This window comes from Uloborus diversus, chromosome 6, assembly GCF_026930045.1.
Source record: "Uloborus diversus isolate 005 chromosome 6, Udiv.v.3.1, whole genome shotgun sequence".
Classification (NCBI taxonomy): Eukaryota; Metazoa; Arthropoda; class Arachnida; order Araneae; family Uloboridae; genus Uloborus; species Uloborus diversus.
Window position 1 is genome coordinate 25,021,705 of NC_072736.1, and position 19,841 is coordinate 25,041,545.

At 32.4% G+C, this 19,841-nt stretch overlaps 1 protein-coding gene across 1 annotated transcript; it reads left to right on the top strand.

Moving 5' to 3' along the window:
- Window positions 1–1,151: 1,151 nt before the first annotated feature.
- Window positions 1,152–17,489, top strand: LOC129224197 (myotrophin-like). Its single transcript, XM_054858615.1, has 4 exons — window positions 1,152–1,306; window positions 3,698–3,808; window positions 7,330–7,413; window positions 16,557–17,489. Exons 1-4 carry the CDS (start codon window positions 1,238–1,240, stop codon window positions 16,644–16,646), a joined length of 354 nt encoding a protein of 117 aa, XP_054714590.1. The 5' UTR covers window positions 1,152–1,237; the 3' UTR covers window positions 16,647–17,489.
- The last annotated feature ends 2,352 nt before the right edge of the window (window positions 17,490–19,841 follow it).

Sequence of the window (19,841 nt, forward strand, 5' to 3'; positions counted from 1 at the left end):
AGAGGTATTTTAACATTAGGTATATACTGGGGAAAATCGGTGCCATAGAAAATAGGTCCGTCAATAGAGGTGGTCGCTGTATAGAGGTGATCGTTCATAGAGGTTTCACTGTAATATGAAATAATTTTCCAAATATCTTTTTTTTTTTTTTTTTGAGCCATCAGTTTTTTAGGTGTTAATAGCTGAATGCTAATCATTTAGTAACTTTTGTCAAAAGATTAACATTTCAATTAATTTCTCCCGGAACACTACCCATGCAAGTACTTCTTCAGCATTATGTGAAAGTACACATATTCGAAAAATGTCCTTCAGTGGTGGTTCGTCTTCCATGAAAAGACTCAAGAAATTTAACAGATAAATTTTGCCAGGCATAGTTACCTTCAACTGAGTCCATTATTACCTGAAAAGCAGTGAAAAAAAAAAAATGCTGAAAAAAGAAAACACAACTGAGAGTTGCATAAAAAAAATACAAAAACCATCATTGAGTGCCATGTGTACTCCCTCTAAGAGAACCCCTTCCCTAAATATCGCGAAGAACCCTCAATTGTAAGAGCTCCACCCCCAAAAGAGTGAAAAATACCTTTCTACCCCCCCCTAAAAAAATTTAATGCCAGTCCTGCGCCATGACCCCCCCCCCCCCATTGAGGAAGGACATAAGCACAGGGTGACCTAACGATGGTGCTTGGTCAAAGGAAAAAATATTTGAGTCAGAAAAAAAATATCTAATAATTATAAAACATCTAGCTTCCAGTCGTTGCCTAGCATTCATTTGAATTTTAACGCCTTGAGTTTAAATTATAATTTTCAAAATCACGAATTGTGAAAAGACCCTACTCCTTAGGCTTCTTGTTTCTACAAAAGGAATGGAAATGGAGAAGAAAACCGCACCCTTTATATTAGGATAGGCCTGAAAAGAAAATGAATGAAGGCAAACCGCAGCCGATTTATATTCAAGGGTATGTTAAAACCAGTGACTGATTAGGTTACATCGGTTACTCTACTCGAACATACCTGTTCCAAAAGTTGACACCTTGGCGATAAATTTGGCAGAATGAAAAAACAGATGAATCATTTCACCCAATCAGATAGCTCCATTTTTCGGAGATTGCTCACGCATGCTCAGTGCTTGATGAGCAACATATCGGTGCATTTGACACTTATTCTGTGCTGTGCATTTAATTTTTTCCTAAATGGAAATCATCTTTGTTGATTCAATTTTTCCATTTTCAAGTTCAACATGAGTGGCTTTTTATGGAGTTTAACTAATGGTGATTTAGACCAAGTGAAAGATTTTGTTGAAAATCAGGTAACTTTTCAGAATTAATAAATTTTATTGCTTAAACTTTGAAACTATAACAATAATTAGGCGTTGGTCCTTCTTGTGTTTATGGATGTCTAATGCTCTTATTGTTCATGAATTAGAACGTCATAAGTTAAAACCCTTAAAATTAAGCTAAAATGTATTCATGTAGAAATTTGATGGATTTCAAGACTTCAACTACGTTTTATTGGGAGGAAAAATATTTTACTTAAATCCACCCTTCTCAGTATGATTCTAAATTCGTAAAAAATAGGGTAAAATTGCCTGAAACTTGAGATTATAAGTCAGTTTGCTGTTAGTTTATTGCAGGCGAGAAATCTATTTCTCAATCTTTCTTTCTAAGTTTATAGGTGCCAAATGCCGTCACAAGTGCATTTGTCTATTAGGTTACCTTTTCGCCGACACGAAATTTCTTTCCCCTCTTTTACAGTTTCAACTTTATCTTTGATTAGCATTACCCGCACGGCGGTGCCCGTGCTAAGAATTTAAAGGAAGTCGTTGAATAAAAAAAAATCCACGCCCCCCTCCCCCCATGTAAAATGATCATTTTTCAAAAAAACCTTTTAAAGTCTCCTTGGAATTTAAAATTATTCGCCAAAACATTTAAAAAGATTTATAGTAGCTTTAAAACTCAAAATAATCGTCCAACTGTATAGTTCATCGATTAAAGCGCCAAGTAACCATGCTACCCCAGAGCATTTTTTAAGGAATTTTTACTAGGTGACACAAGTTTATCATAAAGGCTGTAACATTCCCAATAATGTTCCTCGTTTTTCAACAAAGGTGTGCATATATCGTCGCCTCAAAGTGGTATTTCTGTAAGTACTGTTTGTTCTGACGTGACTCTTATAGAACTTCTGATTTACGAGGAAGCCGATATGAACCTACCGTAAATATAATAATAATAATTACAAAGTAAAGGGGGTCCGGGGGTTTCTCCCCCGTAAAATTTTCAAATTTGTAGTTTTAAAAACGCATTTTTGTCGATCTTAGGTAATGTTAGGAAAGAAAAGGTTTGATGGCGCTCACTTCAGGGTTTGTTTTTGGACTGTCCAAAACTGGTTTAGGACAGGACAGGTGGTTTTTACCATCCGAAAATGTCCAAAGCTATGCTAAAGGCGTGTAATCTAATCAATTTGTTTTACTGCAATATTTGTATAGATATTAATGAGGTTTAATTAATGAGTATTTGATAATATTTTTCTCTAAATGTTCATTTCAAAAATATTTTACTGAAAAAAATGCCAGTAACTAGTATAAAACTTCCTTATGTAACAGTTGGTAGAGTTATGAAAAGAAATACACAACACTACCAAGACAATTAATTTCAGTTCCATTTATAACTCAAAGGAATGTTATTAAATGTGCAATAAATATTGAGGTGAAAATAAAAGCTTAATTTTTTTAATGGTTTTTACAAATAATTTTTACATAATGAAAATTACTTTTGTAATCATAGATTAAAAAACAAGAAATTGATGATTATACACTTAATTATAATACTTGTGCTATTCTTTTTTAGTTCATATTTTTAATATAATGCAGTCTATCTACAAAAATTTAATTTATTGCATTTAAGTCAATTATTGAACTGTATTTTGAACACTTTCTTTTGCACACATGCATAAATGTCAAAAAATTTAGTTAATGAAAAAAAAAATCTGCACACAAATTGAAATTTTTAGTGAAGAAATTAATTTCTACGTAACTAGATTAAAATTAGCTGCATAAATAAATTATATATATATATACTTGAATATCCGCATTGAATAAATTTATTAAATAGTCCCAAAAAGAGTTTTGACACATTTTGTTCCGTTGTTGATATTTTCTCACAAAATATAGTTTCTCAAAAAATAGTTTTGAACACTTTCGGATACAAGGGTTTTGAACAGGATGGTAAAAACCTTGCCAATCCTACTTTCATTTGCACACATGCATAAACATAGGGAAATTTGGTTACTGTTATCAAAAAAATAAAAAATAAAATAGACTCATGCATACAAATTGAAATTGTAATCAAGAATTCATCTTCTGTATAACTAGATTAAAATCAGCTGCACAAATAAGTTGAATGTTCTTATTGAATAAATGTTCAATCTAAAGCATTACTTTAATACATTTTATTCTGTCTTTAATGTTTTTTTCACAAAATACAATTTTTCTAAAAACATAGTTTTGGACAGGACGGTAAAAACCAGGGTTTTTACCGTAGTGTTCAAAAGCTTGCCAACCCTGAATGTGATTAAAGTTAACATTGTATACTTACTTTCATTCATTTAATTGAGTTGTGAACTGTGAAAAATGGAAGAAAAAAAAAAGAAATTTATAAATGTTGTTTCTGAGTGTCTGTAAATTAAATTATCTATTTTATAGGGTGTAGATATTAATGCAAGTATTGATGGCCGTTTACCCATTCATTATGCTGCTGATTATGGACAGAAAGAAGTTTTAAATTATCTTATCGACAAAGGAGCTAATATAGATGTGAGTTTCTTGTAAAACATATATGAATGTGTGTTAAATGCCGACATTTATTGTGTGTCATGTTTAACGCAAGGCATTCATACATTTTCAAGTTAATTATTCCTCAATTACGCTACAGAAGAAAATAAAAATGTAAAAAGTAATCATATTGTTTATTTGCAATCAGGGTTCACTGATATATATCACGATAAAAATCCGATATTTATTTTGAAAATATCAGGATATTTTTGATATTTATTTTGTCAACTAGGGTATTTTCAATATAAAAAGTAGTATATTAAGCATAGTAATGTTGTTCATTTATGAAGGTAACCAAAAAGTTATGTGCTATATTTTTATGATGTATTAGTACATCAATAATATAACAAAGAAATACAATATTCTTTTTTTACTCGTATTTTATGTTCATAAAATTATTAGAATGTAACAATTTTAATTCATATTAAAAGTGCCTAATTAAATATCAAATATTGCTCAGAAAAAAAAGAATGCTTAGACAGTGCACCGAATAATGTATATTAGTTATTTCTAATGCATCACATAACTGTAAAAGTAGCTGAAAATGAAGAAAAATGTGTAAAACAGCTAATGCTACATTATGAATGTTTTACTCATTATGATGAAATACATTAAAATTGATAGAAATGTAAAATAAAATATTAGATAGAAATGATGAAAGGAATCTTAATTTTAAATCTATATATTGCATTTACAATATAAAAAAATAAAGTTTGATTTGAGGATGCATTTACTATTTTGAAGACTTTAGTTTGTGCTAATTGAAAATATCGGATATATATCAAAATATCGGATATTTTCGAAAATATCATGATATTTTTGAACCCTGTTTATAATCCTTTTTCACTTCTGAGATGTTCTGGAGTTCATAATATTTGTGCTGGATTGGTAGGAGGACAAAAATCGTGATTATAGAGTTTATCAAATTAATTTTTAGATTTTTTAACTGAAGGGGCTGCTGCTATTTTCAAAAATTACAAAGCTTCAAATATATTAAATTTCCATCTATAATTATGGGGTGCATCTGCTTAAAACTGATTGTAAATATTTTTTTTAATTTTTTAGTTTTAATGAATTGTACGTATTACGGATTGCGGGAGCGTCCTGGCTGCTAAGAAAACCAAATGTCAGCCACTAACAAAGCCAAATATCCACCGCCAAGAAAGACGAAAGAAATTAAACATGCGACTAAGGTCAGTTTACAGGACAGAACAAGTTGGGGTTTTCACCCCTCTGTATCTCAGCCTCATCAAGAGCCCCGGAGTTGATTTTTGGTATACTCCATCCTTTGTGGCCCCTGACGACATATACTACAATACAACTCCCAGGACCATCAGGGCGAGGAGGAATTTAAGTTAGGAAATCACTTTTCAAAAACCTTTTTGTGTTATTTGACAGGGCTACAGCCCAGACAAAAAGAGGAATTGAACTGAAATCTCGCACACACATTCCTTGTGCCCTACTGAAGTGCCTTTTGTGCAATTTGACCCCCCACCCCCTTGTTTTTATTCCCCAAATCATACCTTCCCAGGGGTCTGTAACAGCCCCCCCCCCCTCCGGGTCTCTGTTAATGATTTTTGTATACATATTCTTGAGGGGCCATTCAAAAATTCATCCTCAGGGGACATCATAGGCTGGAGTAATTAAAGTTTGAAAATTACTAATTCCCCCTAAATTTTTATGTACTTACTCTCAGCTAATAGGGTTTGTTAATCTATGAAATTGCAAGGCTGAAACAGATCTAACATTTATTCAAAAGTTGTCTTAGGAAATGAAATACAATCAAGACTGAAACAAATCCAACAGATCTACAAAGATCTTCTGACACATCCAAGTTTAATGTATTTAATGGCTTAGTTTTTTTTCTTCGGTGTTACCATATGTTATTTCGTCTCTTTAATGTACTTTTAAACAAAACAAGGTGTAAAAAGTTTTATTAAAATGAAAAATAATTTACCAAATAATTAATATAAGCAGTTAAAATGTAAAATAATCCTCCATGTAAGAACAGAAGCCCTTAAGTGAAGTGAAAATCTCGATTAAAATAACCCCCTCCAGCATGAAGACTGCTTTGTACTTTTCAGCTACAGGTACATTATGCAGCTGCTTTTTAACCTTTTGGAGATTATTTTTATTTTATTCATATTGCCGCCATTACATGTTCAGCTGTACCATACGGTATTTTGTGTTGAACTTAAAAAAGAAAAATAAAGGTGTTAAACAAGACGAAGAGTTGCATTTAAAAAAGGGATAAATCACCAAACAACTAAAATTAGCACATAAAATGTAAAATAACCCACCATTCAAGAAAAGAAGTCATTAAATAAAGTGAAAAAGCCAGTTTAAAATAGCCCGCAAGCTGCAAAACATTTTTAAAAAATGTCATGAAATTAATCCATTAAATAAAGAAACTATGTAATAGAATTTATTGCCAAGTTGTAAAACAAACAAAATAATTTAGAACATAGTATTTTATTATCAAAGCAGTTTTCTTTGCAACAGAGAGGATACAAGGATTGCAATAAATTTAAACGGCTGAACTCTCGCCAAATAAACATAGAATCTTACTTTTCCGAAAATAACATGACAGCATGATGTAAAATTATGCTTGTCATTATTGTTCCTTAAAAACACAAAATACGTTGTTTTAATTGAAAATATACGATTTGAAATTCTCAATTTTAAAAACACAAAGTAATAATATCTATGCAAAAAGATTTAATTCAAAGGATCTATCCTCACTGGTAAGGAGTTGGTGGTGGGGGCAGTTTCTAGCGAAAATAGTTGTGATGAAAGAGGAAAACAGAGAGGATGGTAGTTTGGCAGATACTTGGCGGGAAAACTAGATATCATAACTTTATAATGCTGGGGGGTTTTTGGGTTCAGGATGAATTCTTTCTTTTTTGCAGGGAAGAGTTAAAGGTTTTCTTGGCGGGGAAATTTTTACAACAGGGTTGTTTTTGATGAGATTTTACTTTACATAAAGTAGCGCATAAAAGATATCCAGGTTTATGCTAAATCATCTTTACTATAAATTTACTCTTAAGCATTTACATTTTAAGAACAAACACAAACACCTGTAAAATATGTAGTGGTTAAAAATTCTTTTTCATTTTGTACTTTTCTTTATGTTGACATAACCTAAAAAATATATTTTTTTGCAAATGATTTATAAAAATAAAAGGCTTAGTGTTTGTAGAAATATTGTGAGACTCTGAGAAGTTGAGCTCCGACTCTGACAATGTTTTCCTCTGTTTCAGTAAATAGGGAGGGGTAGTAAGGGCTAAGTTGAGTTGAGAAACTTTCTTAGTAGTTTTTAAAAAATATTCCAACTAAAATCCAAGCCAATAACACATCTATTTTTCACTAAACTCCCCTAAAACAGGTAAATATAGTCAAGGTCACAGCTCAACTAACCAGAGCTGCTCTATAAATGAATTATATTTGTAGAAATGAGGAAATAAAAGTTCATTTAAATAATGCTTATTATTTTTCTTACATAGGCAAAAGATAAATATGGAATAAGCGCTCTATTAGCAGCAATATGGGAAGGACACACTAGTTGTGTAAAATTGATGATTGATAAGGTGATGTATTTATATATTTTTTTTACTTATTATCTTTGATTTTTCATTTGTGTAAGTTTTGGAAAAGTCTTCATACAATTATGCATAAATTTCAGGAACAAATGGTATAGGTTATGCTTTATCATACCTGCAACTTTTTATGCTTAAAACATAAAGTTAGCCTTTTCGAAACCTTTCAATGTTTGACGGCGCTCCTAGGTGGGAAAATCTTGCATTAGAAAATCGGCTGTATATCAGTGTATTTAAAAGTATGTTCCCAGGCAAAACTACTACTGTGGGCGCTTTTGAACGCATTAATGTATTAGGGGCGTTTTTAGTAAGGCTCCAGGTAATGATTCCCAAAATGTGTGCCTCCTAGAGGAGCCATGATTCCCCTACAAGGGCGCCGCCACATTTTGCAATAACGTTGAAAATAATTACCGTAAAATCCCGAAAGTAACCCCCCTATCGATTATAGCCCCCCCCCCCCCTTTTTTTGTGAAAAGTGAAATCACTTTAAAATCCTGAATATACCCCCCCCCTTTTTTTGTGAAAAGTGAAATCACTTTAAAATCCTGAATATACCCCCCCCCCCCCCTTCACCTGAAACTTTTCCGATCATCTTCATTTGCCACTCCCTGCAAAAAAAGGATAACATTTTCTGCTTTACTTGGAAAGCATTTACAAAGGTTAAGTTTCCCCCTCCATGTGCAGTTTTGCTTTTCTAAAAAAAAAAAAAAGGAAAGAAAGAAAGAAAGCACAATTATTTAAAGAAAACAAAAATGGTCTCCATAGTTTATTCCTTCCAAAATGTCTAGACTCCTTTTGATGCAAGGGAACCCTTTTTTTTTGTTCATAAGTATTACAAAAGAAATTTATACGATTGTACTGCTTTTTATTCCATTTGGAAGGAGCGTTTTTGTTCTGATTGGTGAAACTGAACGATCTTCAACACGGAGCCATTTTGAAAACGTGACACCATTTTGGAAACGTGTTGCTTAAAAGGTAGCACGAAACTTAAAAATAAGCTTTTTTAAAGGAGAAATAATGTAACTGAACGAGTTTAGGATCATCAGAAATGTAAACTTTACTAAATCGAGTAAGAGATTTGTCTGTGTTTGCGTTCGCGATTTTTGCAAAGCTCAGTTTTCGAAATTACAATCTTCGTAACGAATTTGCGGCCGTGATTGCGATTTTCGCTTCTTTTCTGAAACAAGAACATTAAGATTTTAATTCTTTTACTGTAACCTTATTACTTTCAGTACATAATGAATTTTCAAGCGATAAATTATATGGGTTTTGCCAACTTAAGGTGCAAAATCCTTTCTTTCGAAAAAAAAAGTGCGCCCTCATGCAATTTATTACTACTAAAAAATTATGACAAGTTTTTATTAATTAATTTCTCTTTCTTAATTAATATTAACTCTTATTTACTTATTATTTCTTTTCTGTACTCTAAAATTAATACTACTAAAAACAATTATTTTCACTAATTTTTCAGAAAAATCTCGATTATAACCCCCCCTTTTGAAATCAACAAGTTTTGTTTTGAAAATAGGGGGGGGGGGTACTTTCGGGATTTTACGGTACAAATTTATTAATGAATTGTTTCCATACTTCGCTGCTCCCCTAAATGGCGAAAACTTGCTTTAGATAATCGGCTCTCTATCACTGGTTAAAGAGAATGTTCCAAGCCCAAACAACAGCTGTGAGCGCTTTTAAGCGAATTAGGGGTGTATCTGTAAGGCTCCAGGTAAAGATTTCCAAAATGTGCACCTCCTAGAGGAGCCATGAATCCTCTACATAGGTGCCGTGAAATTTTGCAATATCGTCGCAAATATATAATTAGGTACTTAGTAATAATAAAACTTTTCAATATTTTGCTGATCACCAAGATGGCAAAATTTTACTTTAAAAACTCAGCTCTATTCACTACATTTTAAAAAACGTTGAAGAACTTCCCTGGCAAAACCTCATTCCACATCTGTGAGCGTTTTGGAATATATCATGGGTTAAAGGCATGATTCAAATGGGATCCGACAGAAGGTGATAACTAAAAGGTCCGCAGATAGAGTATACACGTACGTCTAAAAGGTCCGACACACATAAGGTCCAGCGGACATAAGATCTATCGGATATAAGTTCCAATGATAGAAGATCCTAATCATTGAAGTAGAAGGTCCCGATTTTCGACAGCTGGGACATTAGGTCAAGTTTTCTGAGCAGCTGGGCATAAGGTTCGGATTTTGAAGTTTAACCTTTGCCTCAAACTAATTATGTTAAATGTTAAATTGAATTCCAATTGATTTAGTGAGACCTGACAGGCAATATTCCCCAAAATGTTTTTCCTGGGCAGTCCAAAAATAAGAAAAATATCCTCAAAATGTTATGCTTCGGAAGCCCCCCCCCCCCCCCAGCCAAAATCATTAACGAGCGCCTCAAACCTTGTTTCCAGGGGTTCAATTTTGTAACATTTCCAGGGGGAGAATTACCAAACACCTTGCCTTCAAACAACATCGAAAATTGTTTAAGACTGCTTTTTTGAAGCTGCAGTTTTGAAAAATTGCAGAGTCCGGAATGTTACCAAATATGGTGTACAGTCGCGTCCTAAGACTTCAATTTCGGAAAACTTCCGGACAAAGGCCTCACCCCTCGAACCACTCCTTCTAATATTATACAAATGGTCGAAAATTGGATTTTTAAAAATGAGAATTTGTTGAGGTGCTTAGCACGCTATCCTCTTTATATAGAGTGAACCGATGTGCCAACCGTATGTAGCCTAAAAATGAAAAAAAAAAAAAAAAAAACTATAATTCCAAAAAATAAATAAGGTGGAGACCTTTAAACTCTTCACCCTAGTATGACTCAATATCGCTTAAACAAGATAATAGTCACATCATTGTGAATGCGACTAAGTTGTGTGACTTCCACGCCAAGAAGGTCAACTTTCTTGTGACCTTTCTATGACAACGCGGTAAAACTGCATTGTGATTTACAAGGGAGGTTACCGTGACGTAGATGCGACTAACTTATGTGTCCGAGTGAAAGTCAGCAACTCATTTCTTTTCTTCTGTTTCCTTCGATTCCCAGCTAGTCTAGTGGTTAGGATTCTTGGCTTATTTTCAAGCGGCACGGGTTCGATTCGCGATGTGGGAAGATGGGCTCCCCGGTGTAATGATTAGCTGTATGGACTGTAAATCTATTGAGCTCAACTATCAGTGATTTCAAATGCATGTAAAGCCTTCTTTTTAATTTAAATTTTTTTTAATTAAATGAATAAATAATGCTGCAAAGTAACGTTGCAGCAACTTCACATGAAAGTCACAGCTGGGTCGCAACGGTAGCTGTGACTTCAATGTGAGGTCAGAAAACCCGCACTCAGTGACATGGGTTGCAATATTGTTATTGGACATCATCACTGCAATGTCGCACTGTGTAGGTCACTGCGAACTGACATTCGTAAGTTGAGATTACCTGTTTGCGACATCGCTTGTGACGCATGCGAGGGTTACAAAAGCGTCACAACATTGCTGCAACTTCACACATAGGTCACATACAGGTCGCAACGGTCGCTGTGACTACCATGTGCAGTCAGAAACGGGCGCTAGGTGACCTGGATTGCAATTTTGTTGTCACTCTGACATCGCACTATGTACATCGCCGCAAACTGACATTCGTAAATTGCGGCCACCTGTCGGCGACTTCACTTGTGATGCACACCAGGGTCCCAAGAGCGTCTTATTTTGATCATGGTGCTATAAGGGTACATTTGATTTCAAACATTTTTGCAATTGGAAGTATGCATCTAAGAATAACGATAGCGAAAATAGAGGTCTTGCTGGTTAAAATGGAACACCCTGTATATAACCCCCCTCCCCCCCACCTTTTTTTCTTAAAGAAACTGTGCGCCTTTGGGTTACTTGTCCACCGCCCTTTTAGGGGTCTCAGTCCGTCCCTGAACAGGAACTATGCACAAACTCAACAAGGACAAAGACAAATTACTGCCTCAGAAGCACAAGCTTTAGGATGGGAGGGTCCATCGGGGAAAACGGTTTTGTTTTTTTATCGGAAATTCTTTTTAGCTACGTGTGAAACATTGTCGCTATTTTTGGTCATTCACAAGATGGAAGTAGACACGATGCTTAAATGCATAAGTTTCCAAAAACAAAGCAGAATTGGATGTTTTCTTTAACTGCAACTAACAAAAATAACATAAATTGCGTGTGTGTGTGTGGTGTTTTTTTTTTTTTTGCCTTGGACGCAAATGTGCTAAAAAATTTCAACTGAATGGTAGTTTCATGAAGATTTATTATTTTTGAATTGTTTTCATGCTACAAATTCAAAATTATTTCTTAATTTTTGGCGTAGCCGCCATGATTGGTCATTTCCAAGATGGCAGTACACAAGACTTTTTTAAGTGACTAGGCTTCTGAAAACGGCATTGGATGTTTATTGCAATGCAAACGATTGAAAACAACACAAAATGTGAGTTTTTTCAGATAATTCATAATTGTTTTCTGGAAAAATACGAAATTTTATATTTTGGTTATTTTTTTTTCTAATTGATTTAGATGCCTAAGTGTTAAAACTGACTCTTTTGCCTTCATTGTAGTTTTCTAAGGATTTTTTATTATTTATAACTACTTTTATGCTACAAATTTAAAAAACTTCTTGTATTCTTTGTCGCCATATTTGGTCGTTTGCAAATTTAAGTTGATGTAAATTTACAAAAACAGACTTTACAACAAAAGGCTGATGTGCATGACACTTAGCATCAAAGAAACGGTAAAATAAGTTGAAAGTACTTTGTTTTCAACAAGTTGTAAATAAATAAAAACAATTTTGAACAAAATGTTTTGTAAAAAATAAATTTTGACAGCAAAAAGAAAAAATTTTCAAGAATTTTTTTTATTAATTCAAAAGGGGAAAAGTTTCAGTTCTTACGCATTGCTACTTCAAACAATTTTGATTACTTTGAAAATATAGTGAAGCACCGTTTTTCCTTTTTTGAAGGGACCCTATGAAAAAAGCGTACAAATGAAAAAACGTATAATAGGTATTCGTTAATGTGTATTAGACTCTGCAGGGACCAATTTAAAAAATGTGTAGTTGATAAAAATGTATAAAAGAGAAACATACAAACTGTGCTTCACTGTATTGTTATTTAAACTTAATTTTGAATGAAACAAGTAACCTGGAATTTTCTAAAAAAAACAACCTGGAAAACCTGGAAAAGTCGGAAATTTTTTTCACCACAAGTGTATGAACCCTTAATGTTGATATAAAGATTTAAAGTTACCATTTTAATTTGACCGTAGTACAAGCTAATAATGCCTTCTTCGTTGATTTTTATTTTCTATTAGAAAATTGCCTCTCAAGGTATGACAGGTGAAAATTGCTTCTACATTTGAATGAAGCAATTGCCTGTTTAGTATGTTTTGATAGTTGAAATTGAAACCCAAACTCCAGTGGATTAACCCTAAACTCCAAAGATAGAATTCATTGTTAACCACTTTCTCGTTTCTTCATTACCCTGAAATGAGTCTTACCAGCAAAACAAGTAAGTTACCGTATCCAGTTCAGCCTTGTCAAAATAAAGCATTTCCCTGCATCAGGGTTCACTTTTCCAGGTTTTTTTTAGAAATGTTCAATATTTTCAAAGTAATTAAAATTGTTTGAAGCTGCAATGCATAAGAACTGAACTTTTGCATAATGCATAAGAAACTTTTCACAATAAATTTTTTAAAAAATCTTAGATTTTTTTCTTCTTCTCCCAAAATTTAAGGTTTTTTTTTCTTCATAATTGTTTTTATTCATTTACTACTCATTGAAAACAAAGTACTTTCAACTTATTTTAGAGTTTTTCGATGCCACATGTCATGCGTAATAGTAGAGTTTTGCTATAATCGTGCAGCCATCTTTTAGCATCCGCTTTTGGTTTAAAATACTTTTTATTTTCTTATTAGTATGTAACACAAAACATATTTAGCAAAATTTTTTTTCAAAATTCATATTTTTTTGCACATTTTATTTTATTTTCAACTAGCAAAAATACCTTGCGTTGCCTGGGTCAGTAATAATTATTAGAAAAAATCGTTACTTGCTTTTGTTTTCTGTTTTAAGTGAAAGAATTTAAAACACATCTTTTTGACGTGATTAAAAATCGAGTTTCTTCCTTACCCATAAAACTAAAATAGCAATAAGTATAAAGAACAAAGTAGTATTGATTTAGAAACGAAAGCACTATATTTAAGCATATACACAAATTTAAAAAACATGAAATTGATCTTCTCATGTTTAAAAAGATTAATCTGTTGATACTTTTTTTTTAACATGGAGTCTAAAACCTTCTCTGTATGGCTAATGAAGTACGAAGTGATTAAAAAAAAGTATCTGCGCTCGTAATCCCCTTATACTTGCTTTAGTTATTTCGGGAAATTTCAATCATTGTGGCTCTTGGTGCGATTTTACCAAATTTGGGAAAGTCGTTTCGGGATACCTTCGATGATGCTCCCCCATTCTTTCCTTACTTTGTAAAACGATATGATATTAATTTTCGTTACAGAGATATCGTCGCCAGATGCTGAGATATTTTTGGTCACCATAAAATGGCGCTAAACAGTTTCATCCGAAATGTTACCGAAATAAGTAATAAAATTTGGTGATTGTTTGAAATTGTGCAAAAAGGAAAATTAATGGAAGTTTTTGTGCTGTTCATGGATTTGCCTAATTTAGTTGCTGGATTATTATTTAATACAGTAAAAAAAGTCTTTTGAAAATTTTTTGATTGGCGATATTTTGTTTACATGGTGAAAGCTGAGAAACATTATGACGTAGTCTTCGGCTTCAAAAACAGCAACGTTGAAAAAACTGCCAAATGCATCAGCTACGGAAATCTTTCTGCAAATATTTTGGCGATCTGCTGGTTGTTTGGATAATGAGTAAGTGTTCAATCAGCATAAATAATAATAAAAACCATTAATTACATTAAAGTTCCGTTTAAATGGAAAATCATCAGCCAAATCATGTATTATTTGCCAATCTTGTGCAAAAATCTTACTTCAAGATTGACTTGAGAAAAGCCTTGAACAATCACGAAAAGCAAAGAAAGTCAGCAATACAACAATTGTCGCTATCGACAGGGAGTTGAGATGATACACTAAATACTGTATTGATTTGAGGAAAGCCTTCGAACATGGATCTAAAAAGCTCATAACTCGTTTTTTATTCTACTTAGAAATTTCGAACAGGTGCCATCTTCAGCAGAAAAATCAGAGCTTTCGATGGACATATAATGTAAATATGTGCAAGTATTTTTTCATCTCAATATTAGAGAATTTATACAAAAATTGTGTTTTATTGCCCCCCTAAGGGGGTTTTGCCCCCCATAACGGGACGAAAACTACCCTATGTGTTATTCTGATGCATAAGCTATATTATTGTAAAGTTTCATCAAAATCCGTTCAGTAGTTTTTGCGTGAAAGAGTAACAAACATCCATACATCCATCCATACATCCATACAGACAAACTTTCGCATATATAATATTAGTAAGATAGTTTACATTGAGATAAACATCAATTCTATTTTTGGAAATTTACATCTAAACTTCCATCTTGCAAATGACTGAAACAGGCGTATAAGTGAAAATTTAAGATAATGAGTAGATTTTTCAATTTGTAGCAGAAAAGTAGTTATAAATAAAAAATCCTTAAAAAAACTACAATTAAGACAAAATAGTCTGTTTTTAGCACATAAGTGTTAAATCAATTACAATTAAAAAAATGTTCTGAGGAGCACATTTTGTGTTTTTAACAGTTTGTATTGCAATAAACATCCAATGCCATTTTCGGAAACCTAGGCACTTAAAAAGCCTTAAGTACTTCCACCTTAAGAATGACCAAACATGGTGGCTACACCAAAAATTAAGAAATAATTTTCTGAATTTGTACCTTAAAAACAATTTAAAAATAATAAATCTTCATGCAACTACTATTCAGTTGAAAAGTTTTTAGCACATTTACATCCAAGGCAATGAGGATAAGATTAAGTTTTAAGAACAAAATTTTTTATTTCTCAAGAAAATTACATAAAAAAAAAAAAAAAAACAATTTGCAGCACATTTTTCTTTACTTTCATATGTTTGCAGTTAAAGAAAACATCCAATTCTACTTTGTTTTAGGAAACTTCAGCATTTAAGCATCGTGTCTATTTCCATCTTGTGAAAGACCAAATATGGTAACTACGTTTCAAAGACTTTCCGATCAAAAAACGATTTTCCCAATCGACCCTCTCATCCTCAGGCTTTTACTTCTGAAGCAGTAAATTGTCTTCTCCCCTGTTGAGTTTGTGCATAATTCCTGTTCAACCGAGGAATTTCTTTCTGAGAAAACTACTGAGAGGCAAAAATGGCGACTGCTGAAGTTTTTTTTTTTTTGGGGGGGGGGGGGGGGGGTTCCCTTTTCTTTTATTGCCAGCATCATTTTGTTCCAAAATGTTTAATTTTTTTCAGGAAACATCGATAAAAATGAAGATTAGATCTCATGATACAAAATTCCCTCAGAAAAAACTGGGATTTTTTTTGGGGGGGGGGGGGGCAAATTGGAAAATTCCCTGACATTTTTAACTATGTCAATTTTTCCTGACAATTCCAGATTTTCCTATAGCGTACTAACCCTGCTGCATGTGAAACATTACCAAAAAAAATATTATCAACTTATCATGCCGTGGCGCGAGTTTCATTGTTGGTCAGACGTCGGTAGCATTACTCAATCAGTGAATTAGCTATTAATATATGAGGATGATACTTTCTGCTGTTATTAATTCTGTTCTCAAGTTCAAGTTCAATCCAAAGACTAAAAAATTAAAAGAAAAAAGCCTCTTAATTACAAAAACTCTGAGTAAGTGTAGCACAATTTTAAAAAAAAGGAAGAAAAAGAAACATAAATATATTTTCTTCAACTGTAAATTAAAATTTATGAACAAATATTCTGCATGAATTGCAAGTTTAATCATTAATGAACTGCTTTTTATAATAGATTTCTCTATCTTCTCTCCCCCCCCCTCTCCCCAGAAAAAAACCCCCAATTACAATGCTGTTGATATTTTTAAAAAAAAATTGATAAAAACTCATCTTTTATCTAATCAAAATCTTTTCTTTTCTAGGGAGCTTCAAAAATTGGATCTACTCCAGATGGAGCTAGTTATATAGAAGCAGCAGAAAAACCAGAAATAAAAGAATTGTTAAAATGTTGACAGAGAAATAAGGAAATATATATTTATATTAACGTCGGAATCTAAAGGAAAAAAAGCAGCATACTTTTTGAAAAAAGTACATCTTTTCGGTTATGTAAGTTTGTTGTGCCAAATCATTCACTTAATAGCATACAATCTTTTGGTATGACTATCCTAAAATACTTGGGGTCAAGCAGTTACTTTTTTCTTACAAATATTTCCCTTTTAAAAAGTTGAGAATACTTTTATGTCCCCATCACGAAAGGAATTTTTGTCTGTTTAATAAAAATTGATTTAAGCTCAGGAAAACCTATTAACTGAAGCAAATGTTTAAAAATAAGCATGATTTATTTTTATCTGTGATACTATGTATGAAAAACAGTCCAAAATATTGATATTGTATTAACATCGTGGTCATAATAGTTTGAATATTTATTTTATAATGTTTACAGTATTAATATCTAAATATTAAGTACTATCTATATAATCAGACTTTATAGTTTTTAACAATTTAGTAGATAATTAAATGCTGTGTCAGAATCCTTTGCATAAGTCTTGGATATTTTGAACTGTAAAAAAAATTTGTGATGTTGAAAGATCAATTCTATTCCATTTTCATCTTCACTTTGCATCTATTTGCACTTGCAGAAAAGCAAATAAAAACTGCAATTTTGTGTTTTGCTGTGTGTTAAATTGAATGTTGTAATACTAATATTTTAATGTTTATTTTAGAATTAAAATTACTTACAATCTTTGTAATTTTTAAGTAAACCTTTTAGAAAATTTGCAATAAATATTTTGAAATGTATATGTGTATTTTTTTTTTTTACAATGTAAAAAGTGCTAAAAATTTTGTTCTAAAATAAATTTCTTTTATTTGAAATGGGAAAATATTCTAGTTTTTTTGAGCAATCACGATTGCTTATTGCTTTTATTTGACTGTTTTGATGTCCTATCATTTTTCCCACCGCCACCCTCTGCACCATCACCGTGGACAGGCGGGCTCCTCACGCTGCTGCTCCTATAGCGAAAGCAGTCTCCAGGTTGCATCCATGTCCTACACACACGCGCATACATACACAACTACACACAAACACACATACATACAAACACACATATACACGCACAAAAACCTACACACACACACAAAAATACCCACACTTTCATGCCTGCACACAGACACAAACACACATGCCTACTCACACATACCCCATACGCGCATACATACACAACTACACACACAAACACACACACATGCATACAGACACTTACACATATACACACACACACAAAACTACCCACATTTTCATGCCTGCACAAACACACATGCCTACACACACATACCCCATACTCACAAACACACATATCCCCCCCCCCACACACACTCGTGATTGCGAAAAACATAATTTGAATTCAAGATGTCAAAATTCAAATTATTTTTTTTTTTTTAAATCAAATTTCAAGTATAGAAAGAGTTGAGCCTTAGTGTACTTTGGTACACATTAAGTCTTGTTAAAACAGTGTGAGCCTAAATCAGCAATAAGCAGCCAAAATGAAATGTTGATCTAATTTCCAATTTTGATGAATACAAAGATCGACTTGGAGCCGATTCTCCCCTTTGCTGCACCACTAGTAAAATTTTATTTAAAACTATGTTTTCGTTGGCTATTGACATTGCACTTAGTTTTACATTTTCAGTACAAAATATTTGGTTTTAACGTTTTTCTATTTTAAAAATTATAAGATATTTATATCAGGTTTTATCTGTAAATCTGCAGTAACTTTTATAAACATTTTTCTAGAACAAAAGGCAAAAAGAAGATTTTATTTGAAAATTAAGGCATTTCCAGCGAGCATAAAAAGTTCTGAAAAAAAATTTAAATAATTTTTTGATTAAAAAGTTCAACCTAATTGTTTCAGTCTGAGGGAAAAAAGGAAATATTGTGTTGTCGAAAAATAAACTTATTTTAGAAAAAGAGGAAATTTTATTTAGGTTCGTTAGGTTTGTCCCAACTTTTGTATATATATTACACACAAAAATTGGGAGAAACCTAACCTGACAGCATCGCAATGCTGTGATTAGGATCTGTGTGGCCTTCACAATTTTATGAAATTTCATTGTTTTTATAAAAAATGGGAATTTTTTGATAAATATCAGTTCTTATTAAAGTATTTTAATTATATAATTGAGTTTTTGTTCACTGAAAAGTTTTATCACTTATTTAACCATACTAAGCAATACACAATTTAAAATTTTTCAAAAATATTTATTTAGGAAATTTAAATGACAAAAAATAATTCAATTTCATAATAAAAATAAACCAGTTAATCTTTCCACTACAGCACTTATAAATTAAACACTTATAAATTGAGGTGTAATTTATCAAAAAGGAACATATCCACTTTTTAGAAAAAATCATTTTATGACATTTTCTAAATCTTTCAGACGACCTTTATCAAATCACTAACTCTCAAGAAGTCTAAACGTGGAAAACCCTCTTTTATTTAAGAGTTAAGTGTGGATTTTTGATCAAAAGGTAACATCTGTCCCCTGCACGTTTTATTTGAACAAAAGGGGATATTTCCTGAATCTGTAGTACAAAGACTTTTAGATCTAAAAAACACATGTCCAACTTCTTCAAATTTTAATCCACTACTTTTAGGTTTATGTACTTCAATAAGAGAATATGAGAAGGTGAAATATTAGAGTTTTGGTGAAATTGGAATTTTCAACCTTCAGGTTTTTGTTCAAAAGGGCACATATCCAAAATTAAGATGGCGATATCTTTTTTTTTCAAACATTTACTCTGGGCAATAATTTGCTGTGATTTTGTGCTCAATTCTGTACCAAGAGAAGTTGATAAAACTGTTTTGCTCTTACCCTAATTTGTTTTTCTCACCTCCTGAACATTTTTGGAAAATGGATATGTCCCCTTTTTATGAATTAGTCCTCAATTATTTCTAATGATAAGAAATAATATTCTGATACAATATGTATAAAAATAGAACTTAAATACTTGAAGTATAAAGTAAAAAAGGGGGTGCTTGGTTTATTGTACTGTCCCCGCTTTGACCACTAGTAGAGCCCAATAACCGAAACGAATTTCAGCAGTTGCCTAACCGATATATTAGGCAATTCCCAGGGATCCACCTAATGGTATCCTAAGCTGCGCAGAGTAGAAGTCGCATTCACACAGCACATGAATTGAGCTCTCC

Bases quoted from the DNA above. Each gene is read 5' to 3' on its own strand.
- LOC129224197 (XM_054858615.1), top strand. From the start codon at position 1,238: ATGAGTGGCTTTTTATGGAGTTTAACTAATGGTGATTTAGACCAAGTG. The intron at 3,809-7,329 runs GTGAGTTTCTTG...TTTCTTACATAG, and splicing joins ACAAAGGAGCTAATATAGAT to GCAAAAGATAAATATGGAAT. The intron at 7,414-16,556 runs GTGATGTATTTA...TTTCTTTTCTAG, and splicing joins TAAAATTGATGATTGATAAG to GGAGCTTCAAAAATTGGATC.